Raw genomic sequence first — 24150 nt, forward strand, 5'->3', positions numbered from 1 at the left:
AATGAAGTGAAATGAAAATATATATTGGATATACTGTATAGATGGTGAAAGGAGTGAAAGGCCGATGGAAAAAATCCCTTCCAACATGTTGATCCTCTTCAGCAAAGACAAAGACACCAGGGAGGGGGAGGGGGGAGACAGGAAGCAACAGGGGATTCTGGGAAATGAGGTCTTAATTTTGAGAAACACAGAATGGTATTGAGCCTTTAACACAGTGACTCCCAATATGTCAATAAAGAGGCAGGTATTTTTTAAGGATTTTGCATTTAAGAATATGAGCAATTTTGATGTTATTAGATCCATTATTAGATCTGAACCTCATTTGCCAACAACAGTGGATCCCTGGCACTTGCTTGGCTGCTCTTTGACCTATTGGTTTACATGCTGCCTATATTATGCAATTTAAGAGTAATGAGAGAAACCTTCTGATGATAATAGTGACCATGATATTGGTGTTGGAGATGACATCAGCCCAAAGCCCAAACTGGGTCTCTAAAATGGGAAACTTTGTTCAATTTTAAGTTCTTTAAACAGAGGTATTATTTGGAATTAGTTATTCAGAAAATTTACAATTTTCATTATTTTCTAGTAAACTCTACTTGGAAATAAGTTGTGTATGTGCATGCATTCCTTTTGCCGTTTAAAGTACTTCCTTTAGTCAGGAGTCTGTAATGTTATTATTAATCTTTTTGAGGCCAAGGCTGTTGCTACACCACTTAGATTTCCTCACGTTATTATGTCGTCAGTTTCTGCAATACCATCATCGTGACCTCCGAGCACCAGTCCAGCAAACAACTCGGACAAAACAAATAAGATTAGAGTGGATTTAGAGGAAACTCGGTATGACTCAGGTTTCGGAGTCATGAGTCTGAAAAACCCGAGGAATGTGTTCATCCCTTAAAGCCACTCACGCATCGTTACGAGAGATCATTTTGAAACGCCGCCATCAAAACGCTCATTGTTGTTTTGAACGCGCAGCTAATTGGACTAACCCTACGAGAGCGTAACTGCCGAGTTCTCTGGGAACACTAATTTGAAAAGTCACAGCTGGCTGCCCGTGTGTGTGTGTGCGCCTCCGCCCCTCCTGCGCGTTTCACTTTTAGCCTTTAATTTCTCTCTGTAGAGGGCCGCGGAACAATACGTCGAGAGAGCCGACCTAAAAATAGAACGGCAGAAGAAGACCGGGGCGATTTTCGGGCCAAACGTACCTATAAAAAGACTGCTTTTAATTAGCTCGTTAAAAAAAAAAACCTAAACAGCCTCGAAGGGAAAGCTCGTGCCAAAAAGCAATCATGGTAAACCAGCGGAGAAGAGCAAAAAAAAAAAATGGGAAAAATGTAAAAGTTTGAGAAGTCGGGACGGAGAGAGCACGGAGAACGAGGAAAAAAAAAAAGAGGAACGTTTTCATGACATAGTGGATATTTCTTTTACTCGCAAACTGCTGCCTGCCCGGCGCCCACAGGAAAGGACTCCCTCCCTTTTAATTAGACCGGCTCACCAGATTAGGCCTCATTAGGCTCCGACACTGGAGTGGAGCTAAAGCCCGAGCCTCCAGCGCATCCCACTTTAATTGCTTGCTGTAATGGGCCCCGGCTCGAGCCTTTTTGAAAAATCCCATTCCTGTGGGTAATCAGCCATGTTTGTCTGAGAGCCGTTGGAGTATTTTCCCTTTAAACTTCCATGTTACTTTTGGGGATGAAACGGCTATTTGTAACACTCCGCTACACGCCTAAATTCAATCACACACTCATTACATACGAGACACAACTCACTGGCAAAAATTATTATTATTAGAGTTATTTTGAGACTTATTTTCTCTCCATATAGATGTTTTAGAGCAATAAAATCGGGCCTTGTTTGAGAAAAAAATACAAAAAGGCAACACAGAAGACATGATTCAACCATATAGCACACAATACAATAGGATAAAAAAAAAAAAAGATATGTGCACTTCTTACTTTTTATCATCCCGATCTTCCTAGACTCTTTCATAAACTACTCAGCTTCAACTTCACAAACTTTTCTTAATCAACCGTTACTGCAAATAAACATTTAAGAGTGTATAGGTCACTGCTGCTAAATCATTATCGTCGCGTCAGGACTCTCGCTGGCGGAATCATCTTTCCAAACACAAATCACAAATACACACTGTATCTGATCCAACCCTAAATATATTCGTCATCCCTGGGACTAACACCATCACCTGAAAAAAACCCCAAAACAAAAGTACATCAAAAGAAAGTACGAAGAAAATGCGTCCGATTGTTGTACAAAAGAATCCGGGGACTAAAATGTTCGTTGAATATACTGAAGTCTTTCATTTTTTTTTTACACAGAGAAATATTCTTTGAGTGTCAGTAGAGATGTTCTTTTTTTTCCGTTTTTTGCTCTGTTCTTTCCCAGCTGGTTCAAGGAGAGTGGAAGGAAACGTCCCGCAGTCTCACACTTTTTTCCCCTCAGACCCAGAAATGGCTCAGTGTGTGTGGTCTCTTCTGTGTGAGTTTTGGACGCATGGCATCTGCCTCAGGAGTCATTACTGCTCAGTGGGAGCAGTTCCTGACCGCTGCCTCCTTTGCTTTTTTCGCCGTTTCTTCCTTTGTGCCCTTCACAACCTGACTGGGTAAAGGTAATGGGTGATTCCATTGGAATCGCTGGAATGGGACGATTCCCCCCCCCTGATGATAAGTCTTAAAAACTTGTTTTTTTTCCCCTGGATGATGCCAGTCCTGCCAGTCCTTACCAGTAATATTGCCACGGTTGAGAATGGACATCAGTCTACAGTATAAATAAATTCCAACCGTCTTCAGCATCCTCGTCCCTCCGATGAAGCAGCGGACTTTCAGATCTCTACTCCTCACAGTCTGACGTAAGACGTTTTCCAGATTTCGGATTAAAGCAAAAACTAAAAACCAGTAGCAAGAGAAGATGTATCCAGACGATGGATTGACAGTCCATCAGAATGGAGGAAGGGCAACTTCAGAGATGGAGAAGGAGGGTGAAGAGGAGGAGGAGGAGGAGGAGGAGGAGGTGGGGGAGAAGGCACACGTTTATTTTTCCCCATCCTCTTCCTCAGCAGACCTGAAAACAGGGGAGAAAGGAAGTTGTAAACGAGGGGAATACATAGACGGGATTACATTTAGTGTAGTGGGCCAAGGCTTTGCAAGAAGATGCGTATGTGCTATGAATAAGGTTTCTTTTTACCAATGCAATTATCATCTTGTCATTATGAGATCTTTGCATTAAGCGACTTCTCACTAACTTTGTTAAATGCAAGTTTTATTTATATGAAGTTTCCCTGGTGGAAAAGATTACTGTAAATGATGAGAGAAATGGATGCCTGGCGCGCACACACACACACACACACACACACGCACACCAGTTCTGCCCCCTCATTCTCTTATCTCCTTTCTCCTGTCTTCCACCCAGCCTCTACATAAGCACAGTAAAAACTTTTATTTCAACAACTATTTCAATAGTTACTAAACCCAGCGGAAATCACACAAACCTGCAACTGAAATCCAGCATAAGTTTATGATTGGGAGAAACAAGTGGTATGCCATTTACATAGCGAAAATACAGAAAATGTGCTCCACATATTTAACAGCAGTCATTAAAAATAGTGTGTATTCGAACCAGTACATCGAGTAAAGCAAGATCAACACATCCCTAGTCAAAAGAATTGAATATTTCAGGTCATGAAATATCTCCAGATTTTCTAGATAAAACAATGATGTATTAGCCCATCAACATTTTGTTCAATACACAATATGTGTATTTAGTCACATAGAACTTGAATTTGAACTGAACTGGAAGAATTGAAGAATTCACCTTTCCAATATTACATCTTCAACTTGAAAGCCTTGGAGAAAAGAGGAGGTTCAAGTGAATCATTTTTCCTTTTTTCCTTTTTTTTTTTAAATGTAATTACAGATACATTTACAATTTCATTTGGAATTGCCCCTTATGTATAACCCCTAACCCTGACCCATACTCTAACCCAGTGGTTCTCAACGTGGGGTCCGTTGACCACCAGGGCTCCTTGAGGGGGTTCCAGGGGGTCTCCAGCAAATTGATGAATTGTTAAACTTAAGCATTATTTCATTTACAAGGAGAAGAATGACTGTTTTGATCATAGCTGCACTGTTCTCTCTCTACCTACAATACAGATAGTCTTGGAATTCTGGAAATAAAAATATTCTCAGATTTGGGTCCGAGAGACTAAATCTCATCAAATGGGGGTCCGTGGCTGTAATGTGGACTAAATTAGGGTCCTTGATATGAAAAAGGTTGAGAATCACTGCTCTAACCCATGCAAACAAACAATGTCTTTCACTCTGGAGGCTAAATGCAATATCACTCATCATGTAATTATGATAAAAAATAGGTAGATAAAACATTTATTACCATTATAGAATTTAGTATCTATCACTTACCCCCTGCATGGGAATTAACATGGGAATTATCGTTTCATATTCCAAAAATCTATTTGGATGGTAACATAGTGAAAGTGGCTGGTGAGCTCTGGAATCCACTGGTGACTGTGGCGATTGGATAAAAGGTCAGCTTCTTGCCATACTGACTTCCATCACATGCCCTCTCACCTTCTGGTCGGACATCATGCCGTTGGCCTGCAGCGGTGTCGGGTGACCGCTGAGCAGGCCTCCGCCCGGCCGGTCGTGTTCGCAGAAGATAGTCCCGTTGATGTAGTGGAAGCGATCGCCAGGTACCAAGCGGTTCCTGCAGGTGGCACAGGTAAAACACTACAGAAAAAAGAGAGAGAGACATTCAGTAGTGTCATCTATACCTCATATACTGTATTATGTTTTAGTCTCACTGTTCCCACCACCCACTCGCTGAGGTCAACCACATCACCCAAGCTGAGAGAATAGTGTGATGGTATGTATGTGTGTATATGGTGATGTAAATGGTGGTGTGATGTGACAGCATGATCACTCACCTTAAGGTGATACACGTTGCCTTGTGCCCGCATCACCATCTCACTAGCAGGGATAGACTGCCCACAGGCACTGCATGCTCCACTGTGTCCAAACAGCCTGCAGGTACAAACATGTCCGTCACATCAACAGCTCTACAACCATAGCATCAATATGGCTTTCAGGTGACGTAACACACCCTCTGGCAGCCATATTGGTTGTTGTTAGTTGTATTCTAAAAGTATACAATTTGTCCGTCTCAACAGAATTGAAATGACATGATTAATTTCTGTGCTGTTTTAGACTGGGAACTCATCATTTCCCCAGTGACACATCTGATTGAATAGGTAATGTTACATAGCAGCTGCATGTTAACATTAACATTAGTAGCTTTGCTAAATTAGCCTGCTGTTAGCTAGCTAACAAAGCCAAAAACCAACTGTTTGTTCAGCTTAACTGTGCTGACTCTTCTCAAGCTACAACTTCTTCTAGGGCTAAAGACAAGACAGTTTACTGTGTACATTTGGAAAACAAATCTATTGTATCTATTGTATTATTATCATCTAAATTCTTATCAAACAATTCACTTTCACTTATATCGTTAGTGAATTGACCTACACCCTCACCACAACAATCTTTTTCAGGTGTCTCCCCTTTTCTAGCCCGGTTGTTATATATTTAACACTATTGCTCACAACCAGTTCTCTAATGGACCTCCATGATGGAGCAAGACGTGGTTGATAAGACATAAGTGCTGCTGATGTAGGAGGTACTTTGAACATGAAAGCCATCTCTTTTGACATGTATATAGTCTGTACTCTATATACTCTGATGTATATACCGGTGCGTGACAGAGGAGGTAGCAGAAAGAGAGGGTACGGCATGAAGCACAGATCAAGAGCGAGATTTGAATCTACATCACTGCAGGCACATGGCATGCTTCTTAGTCCAGTGATCCACAGCACACCCATAAAAAGGCATCTGTGTCTTGCTGCGAAACCTGTTTCTGCACAGAATTTTCTGAACGCTCAGTTCATGTAAGCAGGGTTTGAAATGAATACTATCAACCAGCCAAAAACTGGTAGGCTTTGGCTGTGGCTGGTTAGGTCTCTCAATTACATGATCAACTTTGACACATAGCCAGCGTGTTCAGTCAGACTCTTCTCTTCTTTGGCTGCGAGGAAATTAATTTGGCTGGTGAAGGTCTGAATCCATTCGCTGCTGTGGTCAGAAAGATCAATGTCCTGCTTGTGAGTGTTCAGTGGCTGAGATGTAGAAAGAGACATGATGCATTGTGTGTTTCTTGTTTTGGTACTGTATTTGCCTGTATTTTACCAGAGGTTTTTTAATACTCTGCATTCATTTCAGGTCATGTGACTTGTTGAGCTAAATTTGAAGTGGACCTTTGTCTAACCACCATCTTGTTCTTCATGCAGTTTGGTGTGCTACACCTTGATGAAGGCCACTCAATGGCCAAAACATGTTGTTTTTTTTTAAAATGTTCTGCCATGAAATAAAGACTTTTTTTTTTTTTTTTCCTGAAGAGACTCACACACACTAAAACCCAATAAAAGCACTCTATGCTCCATTATCTGAATTACTGTTTTATCATTTCATTGTCCAGAAATCTTCTACAATCTGACCTTCAAATCATGAAGGCAATGAGTCCCTGTGGAAAATAATTCTGTCTATGAATTCAAGTTGCATGCAGCAGCACACAACCCCAATCAGTCCTTATCTGTCAGAGGCTGAAAGCGTGACACTAGTTGAACACCAGCAGGTTAAGTTTCAATAGGAAGCCTCTCTACTGTCCTCATTAGAAGCTCTTGTGAAACCTACGCCTTGTGACACCTACTTGACCAGTTCAGCTGCTACCTCCCTCTCTCTCTCTCTCTCCGACTGCAGAGAGTAATGAATTTTTGATCTTAATCCAAACAGTAATTTAATAAGAGAGCACCTGAGAGGATCCCTGTTCTCCCTAATTACGCCTCTCTTCCTCCCTCTGTCTCTCTCGCTCAGCTCAGTTACACTCCGCTCATGTCAACCTGCTTCACTGGCATGAAGGGTGAGAACGGCGTTGCCAAAGCGTGACGATAAAAGACATTTTTACAACAAATCCCTTAACGTTACACATGTCGCAATAATAATAATATCTTAATATCTTCTACCGACTTCTAATTAGGAATAATAGCATTGCAATGCTCCATTAATATTCACAACATCTATATTGCTGACTCCTTGTAATGATGGACTGAATGGGGAATTTTCTCAATACACAGCAGACCTCTTACAACTATACACTTCATCTAATTGCAGATCACAATGTAATTTGAGTGTACAGTAAGAGCTTTATTTATTTCATGGGAGAGGACCTGAAAGCCGCTGTATTATTACTGGCCTTATACACAAAGTCTGCTGTGTTTCAGCTTCTCCTCAGCAGGCCTTGGGCTGTGGCTTTCCGGATCCAGCCCAGTGTTTGCCCTGGAGACGTGGGCACCCACACAATCCCCATCTGTGTTACACCAATCAGCCTCATAGACACAAACTGGCACGCTGTCCACGAAGACTGCAAAAGCGCACAAGCGGCCACACATGCACACAAACGTTTGTATTACCATTCTCGTGAGGACCTCTAACCTTCTCCTAACCTAAATCCTTACCCTAAACTAATTTCAACCCTAAAACCAAGTCCTAACCCTAAACTAGCTCCTTAAAGAAGTGAGCAGCAGCAAAACGTCCTCACTTTAAAGGATATTCTTCCTCATCTTGCTGTCCTTGTAAGGACATTTGGCACTCACAAGTACAGAAATCCCAGTTCACACACACACACACACACACAAAGCCTGACAACACCAAATCCAACTCAAACTAATTTAACTTCCACAATCACCGTTCATCCTCAAAGTCCATGAGTCAAAGGTGGGGAAAAAAGAAAACAGCAGACAGCCAAGATAATGATAAATGTATTTGTATAGCAATTTAATTCACAAAGTTGTTTTTACATTTGAGTGAAAGGAAAGTTAAAATGTAAAATGGTAGCTTGTGCCTCAGTGAGCGGGGTTTGTGGAAACCTGCTGATACTCTCTGTCCTCTGAAATCGGAGATACACCCAAACTAAATCCTGCTATTAGGGCTTTTTTTTTTTCTAACCCTTTGCTTCTCTCCGGTCCTGTCATGCCCTACCTGCTGCATTCACGCACCGCTTTCATTCACACCCAAACACCTGGTGGCTCTCTGTGTGTGCCAGAGAAAAATATCCTCAAATTCCTCCACTCTATCCTCTGTTTGCGAGAGCTGTCTGTGCTTGTCTGACTAGCATTAGTTGATTTTTCATTAACAGAGTACATGGAAAAATTATTATTAAATAGTCCAGGAGTTTTTTCCAGTCTCAAGTGCGTTGGCTATAGGTATAATAAGAACAAAAATAGAAAGATGCTATCCCTGAAATTTCACTATCCTACTTTACATTCATAATCTATGCAAAATACACAAGCTGAATGTCCTTGCTCTTTATTATGTATATTTTGTCTCCTGTGTTTAATGTGTTTTTTTGTTGCTTGTTTGTTTTCCAAATGAGTTTTTTCAAATTGTTTCAATGTTAGAGATGTTTTATTTTGCACCTGTACACCTGTAAATGTGAGGTTTTATATCAGTGTGTCACCTTAAAAAATAAAATAATTAAATAAAATAAGCCTATACAACTAAAATATTTACAAAAAGATTACAACTACATGGCAGGATGGGATAAATTGTGATCGTGATTTTTTTGTACCGCCATCAGTGTGAAATATTATATTCATGACTCTTTTTCAATTATCTTTGCGAGTCGCCTGAGGCTCGAAAAACGCTAATTCCAAGATTCAAGTTCTGTCACGACTGTAATATCTCAGATTTAGCGATTCCAAATAACCAAATATCAAATTACTGAGACATTTAATTAAGCACAATTAAGATCACACATAACAATACTGAATGATAAGGCTTCACTGTGTTCATTATGGACTACTGAAGCACACGTGATTCCATCAATAACTTCATGGGAGCCCATACGACAACAAAATGGTATACTGTAATATATTTTTACCTTAAATCATTTTGGCAGTAATATCACACTACTTTGCCTGCCTTTAAGGCTTGGGCGATATCCAAAATTTAATATTGCGATGCTGTCCCACCAAAATATCGCAGTATACTATATTATCAGTTCAATTATCATTTCCTGGGTTTTTTTTGTGAGGGAGTATTTGATTTTATTTCTTCCAAATTACAGCAAATTTGTAGGCTAGATTCGACATTGCGATATTCACAAAATACTGCGATATTTGATAATGTCTAATATCGGCCCAAGCCTACTGCCTTTAGGTATGCTCTACCAAAATACTGCGATATTCGATAATGTCTAATATCGGCCCAAGCCTACTGCCTTTAGGTATGCTCTACCTCCAGTGGTTGATATCCCCCCCCCCGCCCGTCAGCTCGGCTCACCTGATGTAGTCGTTCTTGCAGAGGATCATGCCTCCTTTGCTGTAGCAGGTAGTGCTGTACTCGCCCAGCTGAGCGTGGCAGCAGGAGCACTTGAGGCAGCGCGTGTGCCAGTACCGCTCCATAGAGAAGAGCAGGAAGCGGTCGGCGATTCGGCCGCCGCAGCCCGCGCACGACCGGCCCGCCGCCCCCCCGCCGCCGCCCATCACCGCCACAGCGGGTGCCTCCACCCTGCTGTTCACCATCGCTGGCCTGGAGAGAAGAAGCGAGTAGGGGAGAGAGGAAGAGCATCGGTGAATGACCAGTGATTGATGCAGGGGAAACGGGAAATGTGTTGAGAAGCGTTTTAGTGAACATGCATTGAATACTCCGAAATGCCGGCTTTTCCCCCAAATTAAAGCCGCAACTGGAGAAGCTGCAGTATGGCACCTCCTGATGCTGTCGCCCCACACATGGCTTTGTTTATGTTTTGCTTCACTGTTTGCTTCATTTCCAATCTAAAACTTTTCTGAGGACAGGGACTAATAGTATGTGACAGCAAACATTTTTACAGGTATTTTGTAAGTCTTTTAATAACTTTTTGTAAAAGGTTTGTTTACATTAATAATGTCTGGAAACATTGAGTTTTTTCATTACAATGGGACATGAAAAGTCCAAAAAGCTTATTTCCCATGTATAGGTCAAACTCTTCAAGCATCTATGTGAATTTACTTATATTTTTGGATTGGGGCTTTGAGAAAAGGTGCCATTTTCTCTTTGACAATCAAGCATTTTAAAAATTGTATATACTGTAGATTTCCATATACCTAGCCATATTCATAGGCCCTACAGCCAGTTTAAACTCAAGTAAGATGGCATAATTGTAGTTTTTCGCTTAACAGCAAGTCTACATCAACAGAGAATTTTAATGAGAAAGTATGACTGCATTTGACAGGGCAATGAATCATCAAGAATCATCACCTTTGAAGCTATCATTTTATTACACTAGCCTCCGTCTGGAAGCTTTATAAATACTGCCATAACACTTACATAACCCCTAACATGATGAATTGCTCTAAACATTCAGGTAATAGTCATGTCTGATCAGTCCCAGGGTCTGTGAGTGTTGTTTACAAGTACGGCTACACCCGTATGTGAATAAGATTCTTTCAGGACAAACTTCGGAAAGTTAAGCGAACCGGGCTTCTTGGGCAATATTTGTGGGGGCTGTCCTGTAGTCATCCAAGTTATCATAGCTTATCCTGAGTAAATCCATGCCATTCTGTACACCCACTGGGAACGTGGGTGGCTGGAAGAGAAGCACAAGAGACAAGAAAGAGGCCTTGGCTCCCCAAATGTGGCTCTTGGCACCAAGTCCAATCGATTGGTTGTGGAACTTCCTGGCAAAGAGCTTAGGGCTATTTACTTGTGGGGGTATGGGTATGGGAAAAACCCCACCACCATCACTACCGCGCACACACACACAGACACACACACACACATCAGAGAGCAGCCATCCTACACCAAACAAGTTCAAAGACGTGTTGAACCAAACCAAAGCCACGCTGTCTTTTTTTGAGCCTGCTGCAAATAACCTCTCATTTTGACTTGATAATATGTCCCGAGAGGTGGCTCTTTGATGCTGTGCAGCATTTGCTCCCTGAATAAATGTTAGGGCCGCTCTGTGACAGGATGCAGCGGCCTACCGTACTTCATTTGATTCAGCTGTTCATTTCCTCATCATCTCTCACTACCACGTCCTTGAGCTTGATACAAACAAAATCAAAATTTATTTGAAAACCGCGTTGATTTCATATCGCAGAGCTGGACGTTAAGCTTGCTCAAACCAACAAAAACAGATGCTCGGTGGAAACAGCATTTCACATGTGCCATCGGGCCATATCTACTGTATATCTCAAGCCCTCATTTTTCCATTACAAAATTGAACTGATTTCATGCACAGCTGGGAATAATATTGCTTTTGAATCGCACTAAGTAGAACCATAGCAGTGTGTGCAGCTCAGCAGTGAGTCAGCAACACTGCCTTTTCACCCGCTCCCATGATTTATAATTAGGGCCAACAACAACACAAAATAATTGCAGGGGCAGATTTCATTTTCCAAATGAACAACAGCGGCACAATTTGTCCTCCGGAGCATCTAATTTCAGCAAGGGCATGTTTGGCTTTACGAGTACCCTTCCCACAAGATTATTTGAGTTTGCCGCTGGTCCTCTGCAGTTAAGTAGGCTGCCCCCACTACCCTCATTCTCCACAGAAGACACCTGGCTCCAATCAAGTGGAGGAACACCATGTAAGAAGCCCAGGGCTAAACTGGAACCACAAAGGCCCTCATGCAGGGGCAGCAAACCCTCCTAATAGTGATGGGTGATTCATGAATGAGTCGTTCATCTTGAATGACCCTTAAAAGTGAGTACGTTTATTTAATTCACAAATGAAACCTCGTTAAAATGTCAGTCAACAGCAGTATTTTACAACAATGCTGAAACGGGTCCACGTTCTTGAGCACTCAAGTACTCCAACCCACCGGGTGACTTCCATATGAATCACCGCTGACTGATTTTGCAGTGTTCAGATAGTTTGCTGACATAATGAAAAAACCGAATTCATCATCATGATTGGAGACTTGACTATTTGTCTTGGTATGTTTTTTGAATAGGTGACTCAAACTGATTCACAGCTATCAGACTGCCAGAAAGATTCAAGTTAGTTAAAAGATAATTCTGGTTATTTTCAACCTGGACCTTATTCTCCTAGTTTTTGCCATTTTCCTATAGTATTTATGTTCAAAATTCTGTCACTTCACTGTAGAGTTTTACATACCTCTAATTCACTGGAAGCGCTGCTCTCTAATACACACACACACACACACACACACACACACACACACACACACACAGGTGGTATTATTAACAGGTAATATCCAATAGTAGAACCCAAAAAGTGATTAAAAAACTTACACTCGCACTGCAATGGGACCTGCCTAGTACATATGTTATTTTAACTAGTGGGAGCTGGTTGTCAAGTAGGAAGTTCAAGTGCTGTGATGCTGCATCTCATGTCAGATTTTCTGTCCACCTGGTGTCATAACTGCAGAAGAGTGTCAACACAAGAGGTAAACATAGTAGGGAAGCAGTCCAAGGTATTAAATATCAAATCTATCAGTTGACAAAGTTGAAATCACAATGAAAGAGAGGCTGGGTTTCACGCTACGTGGGAGGCTGGCCGTTTCCCACAACAACAACAGAGATGGAGAAAGTGCCGGGTGAAGTTCCGGTACAGCAACACCGATCATTATGTGAGATCATGCTGGACATGTATTGGGAATATCTGATAAGCTACGTTAGCTAGCCAGCTACTCCCCAGCTAACATTATCGTGATCCGCTTTTTATTTCTCCCCACATGAAGCGCTCTAGGCAGTGCTTTTTCCACACAAAATAAATTGCTATGTGTGAACGCAGCCTTACAATACAAAACGGCAACAGACAAGATGCTGCAGGGAGTTCAGGAGCCAAAGTTCACAAACTAAAGCACTCTGATTGTGGGGGAGGTGGTCAATAGGGGTTATGAAGGTTAGTAGTGCCACAGGAAGGAAATGTGACCTGCCCCTGATAGGGGGCCTTCTTGAGAGCAGCTCAGATACCAGCTGGCTGGACACTGTCCCATGGCCATTGTTAACAGACTGACCCTCGGTGCTCAGCAAAACCGGCACACCAGATGCAGCGACTCCTGATTATGCTGTTCAATGATAATACATTCACCATGCATATGATACATGCACAAGCTTAAATTCTACAATGTTCAACGATGTAGAATTGTACGATCCAATTCCATATGTGCCAGTGCAAAAGTAACACATGTAAACATAAAAGCAATGGTGGAGAAAATGGAGCCTACAGGACGGACATGGAAAAAGAAGCCTGAGCAACTGTCATCACAGTATCCAGCTGTAAACAAGTGTGCGATTAATGCAATGTGGCCATTATATACCATGAATACAGTGCCTGTCTTGTGCGTTTATAGTGAGAACACAGGATGCCTTACATGAACCCCTCTCTCTCAAACAACTTGCTGTGTTTTTCCATCCATTTCCTGTCTTCAATGCCAGATTCCTTGGGCGGCACATTACCAGCGTGAAACCAATTACCAGGCCTAGTCCCTGTAATACAAGAGCCTCCACCCTTGTGAAATAAAGTGAGTGGAATTTCTGGTTGAATCCGGGAACTCGCAGTGTGTCTCTCCCTTTGTCTTGCGCTCGTCGTTATCAGACCATGAACAACGGCGCTTTTTTTTCCTCTTTCAAGAGCGAGGAAGAATATAGAATGCAAACATTTCCTCTTGAGTGCAATATGTCAACAAGTCCTTCGCCTCCGGCTCTTTTGCCACCGGTTGCCTGTCGAACCAGTTTGGCTGCTCCATGCCTGAACAGATCATGGCATGTTAAGGTGGGAGACACAGCAGACCAAGTTCAACCAAAGAGGACAAGAGGCTGCCGTTAATGAATCTTTAGACAGAGCTTGGACAGAAACATAGAAACCCCTCCTGAATCTTGCGAGGTGGTCTAGTCCAAAATAAAGTCTTAAGAACTTTCAGCATTCCTGGCCACACCTGCGATCAATTGCAGCGGAGCGGCAAATGTAATCATCATGCAAACACCTGAGTTAGTCAGCTCATAAAGTCATAAGATAGCTGCCAAATAGCCCTCTCAAATGAAACGCTTATCTCATGAAAATGCAAATGCTACGTTTAATCATCTTTTACAGCACACCGAGCACCGGAGACAATACTTCTGTTGTACCCTAGGGTTTCAGTGAGTGAGGGTAATGATATTTCAGTGTGAATGAAGTCTGAGCAATTGCATTATCCGGAACAGCCCGCCCCTTCCATTAGTTTCCGATCACCTAACCACAGAAACTTAGAAAAATCCATACCTTCATAACACCAATTTTTAACCAAAGTCTAAACGACAAGTAGTGCATTGCATTACTTCATCTAATAATCCTCATTGAGATAGGCAAGGTGCGCTCAATACCACAGTGAAGCACATTTTTGAATACATGGACTTATACTTCAATGCCATCCATAACTGAACCATGCATTGTGCTTGAACAGGCTTAACCCATGCTGAATCCACCTTACTCTCTCAAGATTTAATGAGAAGCTGTGATATCAGCTTTGTAAAACGGCATTATATATATTATATTACAATTAATTAATTAGATACACAGTCAAAGGATGAAGTCTGAGCAGCCCCTAAGGAAGAGGATGGAGCCAACGCTTATCCAGCCGAGGTGCTTTAGTTACAAGCGAGTCTGAATCTGAAGTGCTGCCTCTGGGTTTACCATGTGAAGATAAGCGTTAAAGATAAACCTGTATCGTACAACATGGCTGTTGGCCAAAATGAGACGGCACATTAGGGTGTGGTAACATTTCCCATAGGCCAATGATTGTCATTTTAATAGCAACCATATGAAACACTGTGTAAACAGATACATATGGAGTTTACAGGAGGGCATATAAGATTTATTAAGATTTATACAAGCAAGGGTCATTGTTTCCCTCTGATTAAGTAAGCCTCTCTTTGACGATCACTCCTCCTGATCCACACGGTCTCTGCCCTTAGTTTGAAGAGTTAATGGGCTGCTTTGGTATCGGGACTTTAAGTGTGTGGCTATTGGGTGATCTTGGGTAATGGCACACTTGTGTCATTCGTCACAAATTCTTCCAAGTTCTCAGATAATGTCCCAATAAAATGTTGTCTTCAACTGGTACGGATGGTAACAATCTGCATGCAAGACGGTATTTCTGTTTGTGGTTTTTTTTCATATGGATGCATATAAAGTGCCCTGATCATCTTTTTTAATGTCCAAATCCAGATATGTATCCTTTTGTTGCTGTAATCAAGCAACTGTTTGATGTTGGGGTTTGTACTAATGCTCAAATAAATACTGATGCAACATGGATAATTCCTCCTCTGTGCAAATGTAGAAAGAATCCATATGTGGATTGTTGTTTGAAACAAAGATTAATTCATTCTTCAACATCCATTTTTTTTAGCTTCTGTAAGCATTACTTTCAGCTTTATTTTGTGACTTTGTCGAGTTCGAAGTCTAATATGTTTTGTGATTGGTGAAATGATCCACAATACAATAATTAGTTCGATTTTTTTACAGAATTAAACTACTGTGTATCATCAGAAGAGACTGAGGGATCTGTATAGTTTTGTTTCTATATGTCAGCATATAGATTAAGAACTAAATAGGACCTATCATTTAATCGGTAGAGGAGCTGAAGTTAATGGAAAATATTAAAATATTAATACTACTGCAATTCCTCTTAGGGTGAACGGCATATGAGACCGTTTTGTAAACAAGTTATTTCTGTACTGCACAGAATTCCACGGCCAACCATTGGAGGACATTGGAAAGTTTGTTTTCTTTTAGTTTTAAAAAAGGAGGAAATGTATCAAGAGTAGCCAAACAAATGTTGTTTCAATTTTTCATTAGATCCTCTGGTAGACTTTCAGTAATACAATCTGAATACAGTTGATTCAAAGGATTTTCAAATGTACGTGCAGCGGCAGAGTCAATCACACAAGACTGTAATTAGAATGTAATTAGATGAGATCTTATTGGGAGAAAGCTAAGGAATGTTAAAAATAAAGCCAAGCAGATCAGAGAGAAATAAAAACTTCTCGAATAATAATGTAGAATAATGTTGTTGCACCTAGCCATTATCAAACATAAGCAATCTAAGAAATCACACACAATATTAAGAAATTATGTTTTTGGAGGTTTATATCTGGGTAAACAGGGTATTAAAAGGAAAATATAACATGAGAAACTCCAAATAAGATCACAAGGTTACACCACTCCAAGTAGTCAGTCAAGTTTTCTGAAAGGAAAAACAATCAGATGGAGTGGTTTCATTCCTAGAAATTCAGCCATGTCTCTGTTACATGAGGAAATGAAGACTATGACAAAAATCAGATCATGGAAATGGTTCAATGATCTTCTTAAGAACACTAAACTTGACACTAAAAGTTAGATCTTGATTGAACTGATCTTTCAAAATATCAGCTTTTAAAAACTGAAGTGTACTTGAGCAAGACACTGAATCCCTACCAGCTCTAGTAGTGCTGCTCTATAGCTGAGCCTGACCTCTGACCTCCCTGTGGAGGAGGAGGGGGGGGATTTCTCTACGAGGATCAATAGTGTCACATTACATTATTATTCCTCCATACCAGGGTTTCCCCTTGAACATTTTTCAGCCAAGACACCAGGAAACGTGTTTCCTTGCCTCTATGTACACTGAAAAAAAAGGTATTTGGATTTACTTAAAAAACATTGTGTACATTGGTTCCATATAATTGAAATGTGTTTTATCAACACAAATGATCTGCTTTTGATTGAATTTCTCTGAGTAAATAGAACATATTATGATTTTGTAAATCTTGACATCCAATCTTTTTTCAGTGTACCCTTTTCCTTACCTGATGATATGAATATCTGAAAACGAGGGAGATTTTTCAGCACAATAACCTCCAATCTCAACACAGACACACTCACTACAACACACACATTCACTGACTCTACTTATAGTAGCCTACTGGGCTACTCATACTACTGTGTCTTTGCTGGCCTTATTTATGTTTGTTTATGCCAGTTTCTATGTTTAATATCTTTTACTCAGTGTGGTTCCTAAGTCCATAGCGTATAATATACTTAGCTTGCATCTTATAAAATGAATAGGCAAAAGCTCCCTTATTAAAATGATCAGAAATGCAAACCAAGATCAAAATGAGATGCAGAATTGTCTCATTCTGGCTTGTCTTCTTCTGGCTCAATAAGTCTAATTCCTAGCCCTGTTTCAAACAATTTTACACTGTCACACTTTATTACCACCCATATTTGTGCCTGGGTATTATGGCATTATTTTTAGACTGATATCAGAACGATAAACTAGGCAGCCGCAATGGATAACTACTAACGTCTCAACTTTTATTTGGGCGCTACATTTACACCGACTGTAAACGTCGGGTGCAAGCTGTTGTATTCATCTATTCAACGTCAAAATGTTTCCTGGGCAGTAATATCTAAACATCTTCTGGCATCATCTTTATTTTCACTGAATTTCCTTCTACAACTTTGGAACGGTTAATAATCAATGCAATAAATGCAGGGAGTGCTGCTTTATTTAGACAGACACATCGATTCCCCTTTCCTCTGTGACTTCTTGATCTGTTCCTGTTTGCAAAAAAAACCTTGACTGGTCTCGCCTAACACATTTCCTCCTCTGCTCTCATCTTTGCAGCTTCTCTCTCTTTTCTCTCTCACTCTCTCATTTGGATCACACACGTTCCATCCACTTTTTCCACATCCACCACACTGTGCAACTCATTGGACACCCACTCAGACTAGACTGCCCTCACTCCCGACACCTGTAAGACTTATACAGCCTCATTCACGGAGTGGCGAAGGATAAACCTCTCCTTCAAAGCCTAGCAATACTGACTCACTTTCCTCTCCTTCATGCCAATCCACTTCTTTTTTCGCTTTCACTGGACTGAAAAAATCCCAGGTGTCGGTTCGAAATCATTTCAACACTGTGTAGCACTTTGAAACTCTATACCATTTACCTTTTTCCTTCCCTCTGAATGTGTCCTTTCACTCACATTAGACGGCTAGCTTCCATTTTTTAAACATCAAAAACTACAGCTGTCAACATCATGACGTCCAGCAAGTCGCTCCATTCAAATGCTTTGATTTATAAGATGCTTACATCCTCTCTCTCTCTCTCTCTCTCTCTCTCTCTGTCTCTGTCTCTCTCTCTCCTATTGACTTATGATACTACATGAATTATCGCCCAAAACAAAGGTTAGTGAATGGAAGTGACTACTTTGTTCTGCTCTGGTAATGGACTGATGGATGAACCAGTCATTAAAAACAGGAGCTAATGAGGGGAAACACAATTCCATTACAGTCTGGACAGACTGATGAATTGCACGCAGTTTCAGGTTGACAGAGCAAATAATGGTCCGTTTGCCCCAAGCCGAACGCAATTGACTGCTGCCAGTCCTGTTATTGCGACATATTTTTTTTATTTTTTTTACCAAAGATTGTTTTCCAGGACACTTTGACAACAGTACAGCGTCTTAATTAGGATACAAGTGACATTTGAGGTACATGAGATGGTTCAGCCTGTATCTGGACAAAGGCACTGGTGTTGGATCAGAGGTCACATCAGGCCATGGGCTTCCATTTGGTATGGCAAGGTATGACGCTTTCTATTCCTTAGCATAAGTGAGTCCACACTTGGTCTTGTAGTTCTCATCTTTATAATGGGGAGTAAAGATGAAGCAAAGTAGCCAGAAATTGCTAGAAGTTCCCTCTAAAGCTGACAGTTTGGTGACCTATGATAATTTATCACACTGACCAAATAATGTCTTGTCAGTTATTAGTCATGGCTCCCCAGATATTTAGTGTAGCCTACTTATAAATCAAGTATGGTAGTTTAAATGATATTGGATGCAGAGACTTGGCCATACCTTAGGATTTTAGTGAATTGACACCCAGTCACTTTGTCCAGAATAAGGTATTGCCTCGTCAGCCTTAGGTAAACCTACACTAATGAAATCCTAAATCCCTCTCCTCCCCATCCCGGTTTATAATGAACAAATAACCCCAGCTCATACCAGCAAGGGGAAGCAGACTAAATAAGCATGACTGCACCACAGCCACCATGCAGACTGCAGTAGCACGAGACAATAACGGTCAGACTGGTTTATTTTGTTATATACTCGTTTCTCTTAATAATGCGCTCTGGGGCCATTCCGACTGCACGCGCCGCTGTTTCATTAAAACGGCTCTCTTTTTTAATTAACACCAAGGGCACAAATCCCATAAGTGCTCTCTTGCAGTAGAGATGCAGTCAAATTACAAAAAAAAAAAAAAAATGTCCCTCCGCTGCCGGAGACCCATGCAAAGAAATGTGTGAGTCATATATCCATAACTTTACAACGAAGGTGAGGGAGGGGAAAGCCACAAGACAAGCTAGCAAATCTGCGGGAAAATATCAGATAAGAGGAAGAGAGCGGGCAAAAATACGACTCCTTTCATGGTTTTATTCGTATTATTTGTATTTTTGACACGTCTGCAGACAGCACATACGCTATTTAATAACTATAACACAACACAACACACAACACGCCGAAGTGTAGACTAGGCTGTAATGACATGCATTCAACTCACCTTGCTGTTGTGGAGTGGAAGACGTCGGAGCGAAGAGTTGCGAAAGTGCGGCGGCTTCTTTTCGGTCTCACCTGAGTCCAGGAAAGTGTCACAAGTTGCAGCACGAGCCGCGAACTTTTACGCGGCTATATTGTCCACGCGCCGGGTTGCCAGATCTGAAATAAAACTGTGAAGTTTCTGCGGGCTGCGCCTCCTTTCCCTCTTCTCCCATTTACCGTGGCTGCTATTGGAGCTGATTTACACCGATTTCCTCCCCCAGTGCTCGCCGAGTCTGTGATTCTAGCTAATCTGACGGATCAATCCCTGTTCAAAACCGTTCCTTCAGCGCACAGATCAACCAGCGGGCGTTTTTATTCACGCGTTAAGAGCTGTATCTCTGCGGAGAAAGCGGGGTCTCTTCCATAAATTCAATGCATATTTAACTCGCTCCTCCTCTGACGTGGGGCAAGGGGGCGTGGCTCTTTTCAGGATGATGGATGGCTGCTGAGGGAAAGTTTTGCCTCGTTTTGGGTGTTTCAAATAAGCCATAATCACCCACCGATTAGAGCTGCAAGGAAAGCATTTTTTTTTTGTATCCTGGTCTGACACCCATACTATAAAGAACTATAGTAATCCTATAATACATTTTAGAGATGATTTGAAGATATCACAGCAAAACTCTAACATTCCCTACAGGAATTTACAATATATACTATAATAAGTCCCTGTAATAGGACTATTATAGTAATATTATAGTGATACCATATGAGATTTTTTTTTAAAAACACAAAGTGGGATAAAGTCACTGTAAACTCACTACCGAGTACCACTGACACACCATAAGCTCTTATTATAGTGATACTATAGGAGATAAAGTAAACTCACTATTCAGTACCACCGATATACTGCAAGTCCCTATAGGAATATCATAGGAAAATTCTAGTGATACCATAGATCAGTGGTTCTCAACGTGGGGTCCGGGGTCCAAGGGGTCCTTGAGGTGGTTCCAGGGGGTCCCCAGCCTTTTGATGAATTGTTCAACTTTTGTTCAACACAATTAGAGAATGTAGAAGAATGACTGTTTTGATCATAGTTTCTCTGTTATCTCTCCACCTACAATACAGATAGTCATGGAATTCGGAACAAAATCCAATCTAACAATAAAAATATTCTCAGATTTGGGTCCGAGAGACAAAATCTCATCAAATGGGGGTCTATGGCTCTAATGTGGACTAAATTTGAGGTTGAGAATTACTGTCCTAGGAGATGAAAGTAGAATAAGTTCACTATAAATTTGGTATCCAGTACCACAGACCACAGACGAAGTCCCTTCTAGGAATATTCTAGTGACTTTTTTTGCAGTGAAGGGGGGGGGGGGGGGGCTCAACTACAGGGAAAATTCTTCTAACCACAATGTGAGTTCCCTGTCAACGCCTTTAATTATGTGGTTATTTATAGTACCGCCCTGTGTGCCTCTTGTGGTCTAACTAAGCCTATAGCCTGAACCGCGCTCATACATCACACCTGCAGAGGCCTGTAATAACCACAGCAGATTTTTTACTGTCTGGGGGAGAGTCTCGGGGGTTATCTGGTTATTTTTATAGTCTTATTAACCAGAAAATTACGCGAACACATTGAGGAACCAATCTGTTGAGCCGATGGCCGGGAATACTGAGGCACAGGCCGACGTGATTGTTCTTTGGTTCCATTGCAAACAGTTGGCTGGACTCATAAAGCATCAGGATGTGGTGTTGTTTAAAACCACAGCCGACCACATTTTGTTCATCTCTGTTCATTATATTAGGGTGTAATTTTTCATTTGATTTTTTTTGGAGCTCGCTCAGTTAAGATACATGGTTAATATCTGACAACAGAGAGGTTAACCATTACCATATGAAGGCATGTAATGTTTGCTGCCTTGCAAGGAAGGGGCCACATGTAGGCCTACTTTATGATTTCTGACAAACATTTGTGGAGTGTGACCTCTTGTGGACAAATCGCTAACGCACCCAAATGCCTCATAACCAAATGAGATATATGAAACAAAAAGCTGAATTTGTTTGGATGCTGTTTTCTCAAAACGATACGTCAGAGGTGTGACCAAGTCAATTTTGCTCGAGTTCCACATCAGTCTCAAGTCTTGAGGCACAAGTCTCAAGTCAAGTCCCAAGTCTAAATGTAGCTTAGCAAGTCAAGTCCAAGTCAATCCATGTCATTAATGTCAAGTCTCAAGTCTAAAGCCCCTGTTTCCTCCCATCTACTTCCCGTTCCTGTTCAGCACTGTGCCCCTGAAACTTCCTGTCTCTACTCCACACCAATGTATACCTATCAGAAAGCCTAAGGGAATTCATTAGGAGGAGCATTGAGATGAATTATAAGCCCTTGTTGTTCTGGTCAAGGGCAGGGGAATCATTTCAGCTTCGGGTTCGGGTAGAAGGCTATTCAGTTTTCTTCATGTTATTGCGATTTTAGGACAAGCACCCCGATCCCAAGAAAAAGTTATGTTGTTGTGCCAGCACAACCCTAGTTATGACAATGTTTATTAGGCATTTGAAAGAAAACAAAAATGTGTTGCACTTATACACATACACATATAAAATAGGCCTACTGACCTTTGCACAAAACAATTGATTCTGCAATATGTATGTGTGTATGTATGCATGCGTGTGTGCGTGTGTGTGTGTGTGTGTGTGTGGTTATCTATCTAACTAACTGTTTATCTTTATCTCTCTATCTGTTTGTTTGTCTATAAACTGCATTGAATTACAAATAGCAGCAGATAACAGTGGCCATTTACACATGGCTTTAAGACTATTTTAAAGTATTTAAAGAGAAGCTACCTATACTGAAAACAGCTGAAAGTCAACAGTTGATATTATTGTGCATGTGAGTATTTTTACAGTAGACAAAAGACTTTGTTACTCCCTATGCAGAAGTGGTTCCAATCTCCCATTGGAGTTTTGATGTAATGTATTTAGTGTACAGGTGATGTCATACAGATACTAGAGTTACCACTTGTGCTTATAAGCCACCAAGGCCTTTGCCTTTCCTTTTCTTTCTAATAAGTATCAAACTGAAATCTTGCATCTTTGAAAATGGCAAAAGGCGGAGAACAGACAAAAGTGCAGGTGGTTAAAATATGAATACAGTATAGCAGCATCAAGTTTGAAAAAGTACAGAAAAGTGTATTTATTTATTTATTTTTACTTGTCTGGTTCATGGAAGTGTAAAAGTTTGTAGTGGAAATTGACCATTGGCAAAACACTGACTCATCTTTGTATTGGTATCAGTGCTGACAGTAAATACACATCATATGAAAGAACAGTGAATGTCGGTGGTGTGCTATGGAGAAAGAGCCAAAGATCATCTAACTAGACGGTGGGGAAGGGAGATTTGAGGAACAGGGATTCAGTATTTGCACTATATGAGACCGGCCCTGGACATGTGATGCAGGATCTTGAACCAAGATCTTACCCCTACCTCACTGTTTCACTGCAAATAGCTCTATCAGTTGGGTCTATGCAGGGCTGTAAACGCCTTTATAGGCTGAGATAAATCTTTATGATTTTAACTTCATAGTAAGTAGTATCAAACTGTACCAAAAAGGACAACAACAACAAATATATTTTTTTTCTTTCTGAAAATGTAATTGATTTTTTGTTTTTATTGGTGGTTCTTTGCCCTATGATGAGAAAAAACAACAAACAAAACTAGCAGCATGTCTGACTGTCGCTCGCTTCCACAACACAGTCTGCGTTTCAGATCATAAAATCTTACGAGATCACGTTCAGGTGCATGCCAGGATATAAATCGAACTTGCCTGTCTACACTTGGTATGTCTGTGTGTGTATTTGGTAGTGGGCTCTGCCAATCACTGTCTTGTAATTTGAGTAGAACTAAAGGAATACGTTATGGATGATTTCAATCAGTTGGTCCTGGGTCTAGGTCAGAGGAGGCAAGGTAGAGCCAGGGAACACAGTAGGAAAAGACAAGGCAGGGTATGGATCTTCTTCACTTTATGAAAAGAATTAGGAAATGTACTAAGTTTGGTTAAATTATCAATTATCCAAATATGCAAAGACAGCAGCAGCATTCTGTATGAGTTGAGGGTTTGAAGGCCATAATATGAACCAGCAAATTTGCTCACCTTACTCCCATCCTGACCTCCCTCCATTGGCTCCCAATTCAAGCCAGGCTTCTGTCAACATATAAATTGTTACATGGGCTTGCACCGTAATATTTACCCAACCTCATCATCTCAACGTTCGATGGCAGGACGCTGGTTACCTTACTGTCCCAAGAATCAAGAAAAAATCTGCAGTCAGTAGAGCATTCTCCTACCAAGCTCCCTACCTCTGGAACCAGCTATCTCTTACGATCAGGGAGGCTAATTCTGTAGAAATCTTCAAATCTAAACTCAAAACTTATTCATTCTCGCAATCGTACGATCTACCATAACACTGTCTACCTTGGGATCCACACAGTCTCTTCTTCTGCCTTAGCTTC

General features: G+C 41.1%; 1 protein-coding gene across 1 annotated transcript; it reads right to left on the minus strand.

The window, feature by feature from the left end:
- Positions 1 to 2366: 2366 nt before the first annotated feature.
- On the minus strand, positions 2367 to 20059 carry LOC139647055 (LIM domain transcription factor LMO4.1-like). Its single transcript, XM_071522877.1, has 6 exons — positions 19666 to 20059; positions 9420 to 9668; positions 4958 to 5054; positions 4602 to 4760; positions 3829 to 3859; positions 2367 to 3078 (listed from the first exon to the last, which is right to left on the minus strand). The coding sequence occupies exons 2-5, from the start codon at positions 9659 to 9661 to the stop codon at positions 3839 to 3841; spliced, it is 519 nt and encodes a 172-aa protein (XP_071378978.1). The 5' UTR covers positions 9662 to 9668; positions 19666 to 20059; the 3' UTR covers positions 2367 to 3078; positions 3829 to 3838.
- Between the last annotated feature and the right edge of the window lie 4091 nt (positions 20060 to 24150).

This window comes from Centroberyx affinis, unplaced genomic scaffold, assembly GCF_046629955.1.
Source record: "Centroberyx affinis isolate AG114_WGS23_722 - 3 ecotype Tasmania unplaced genomic scaffold, CSIRO-AGI_Caff_v1 ptg001040l_1, whole genome shotgun sequence".
Lineage (NCBI taxonomy): Eukaryota > Metazoa > Chordata > Actinopteri > Beryciformes > Berycidae > Centroberyx > Centroberyx affinis.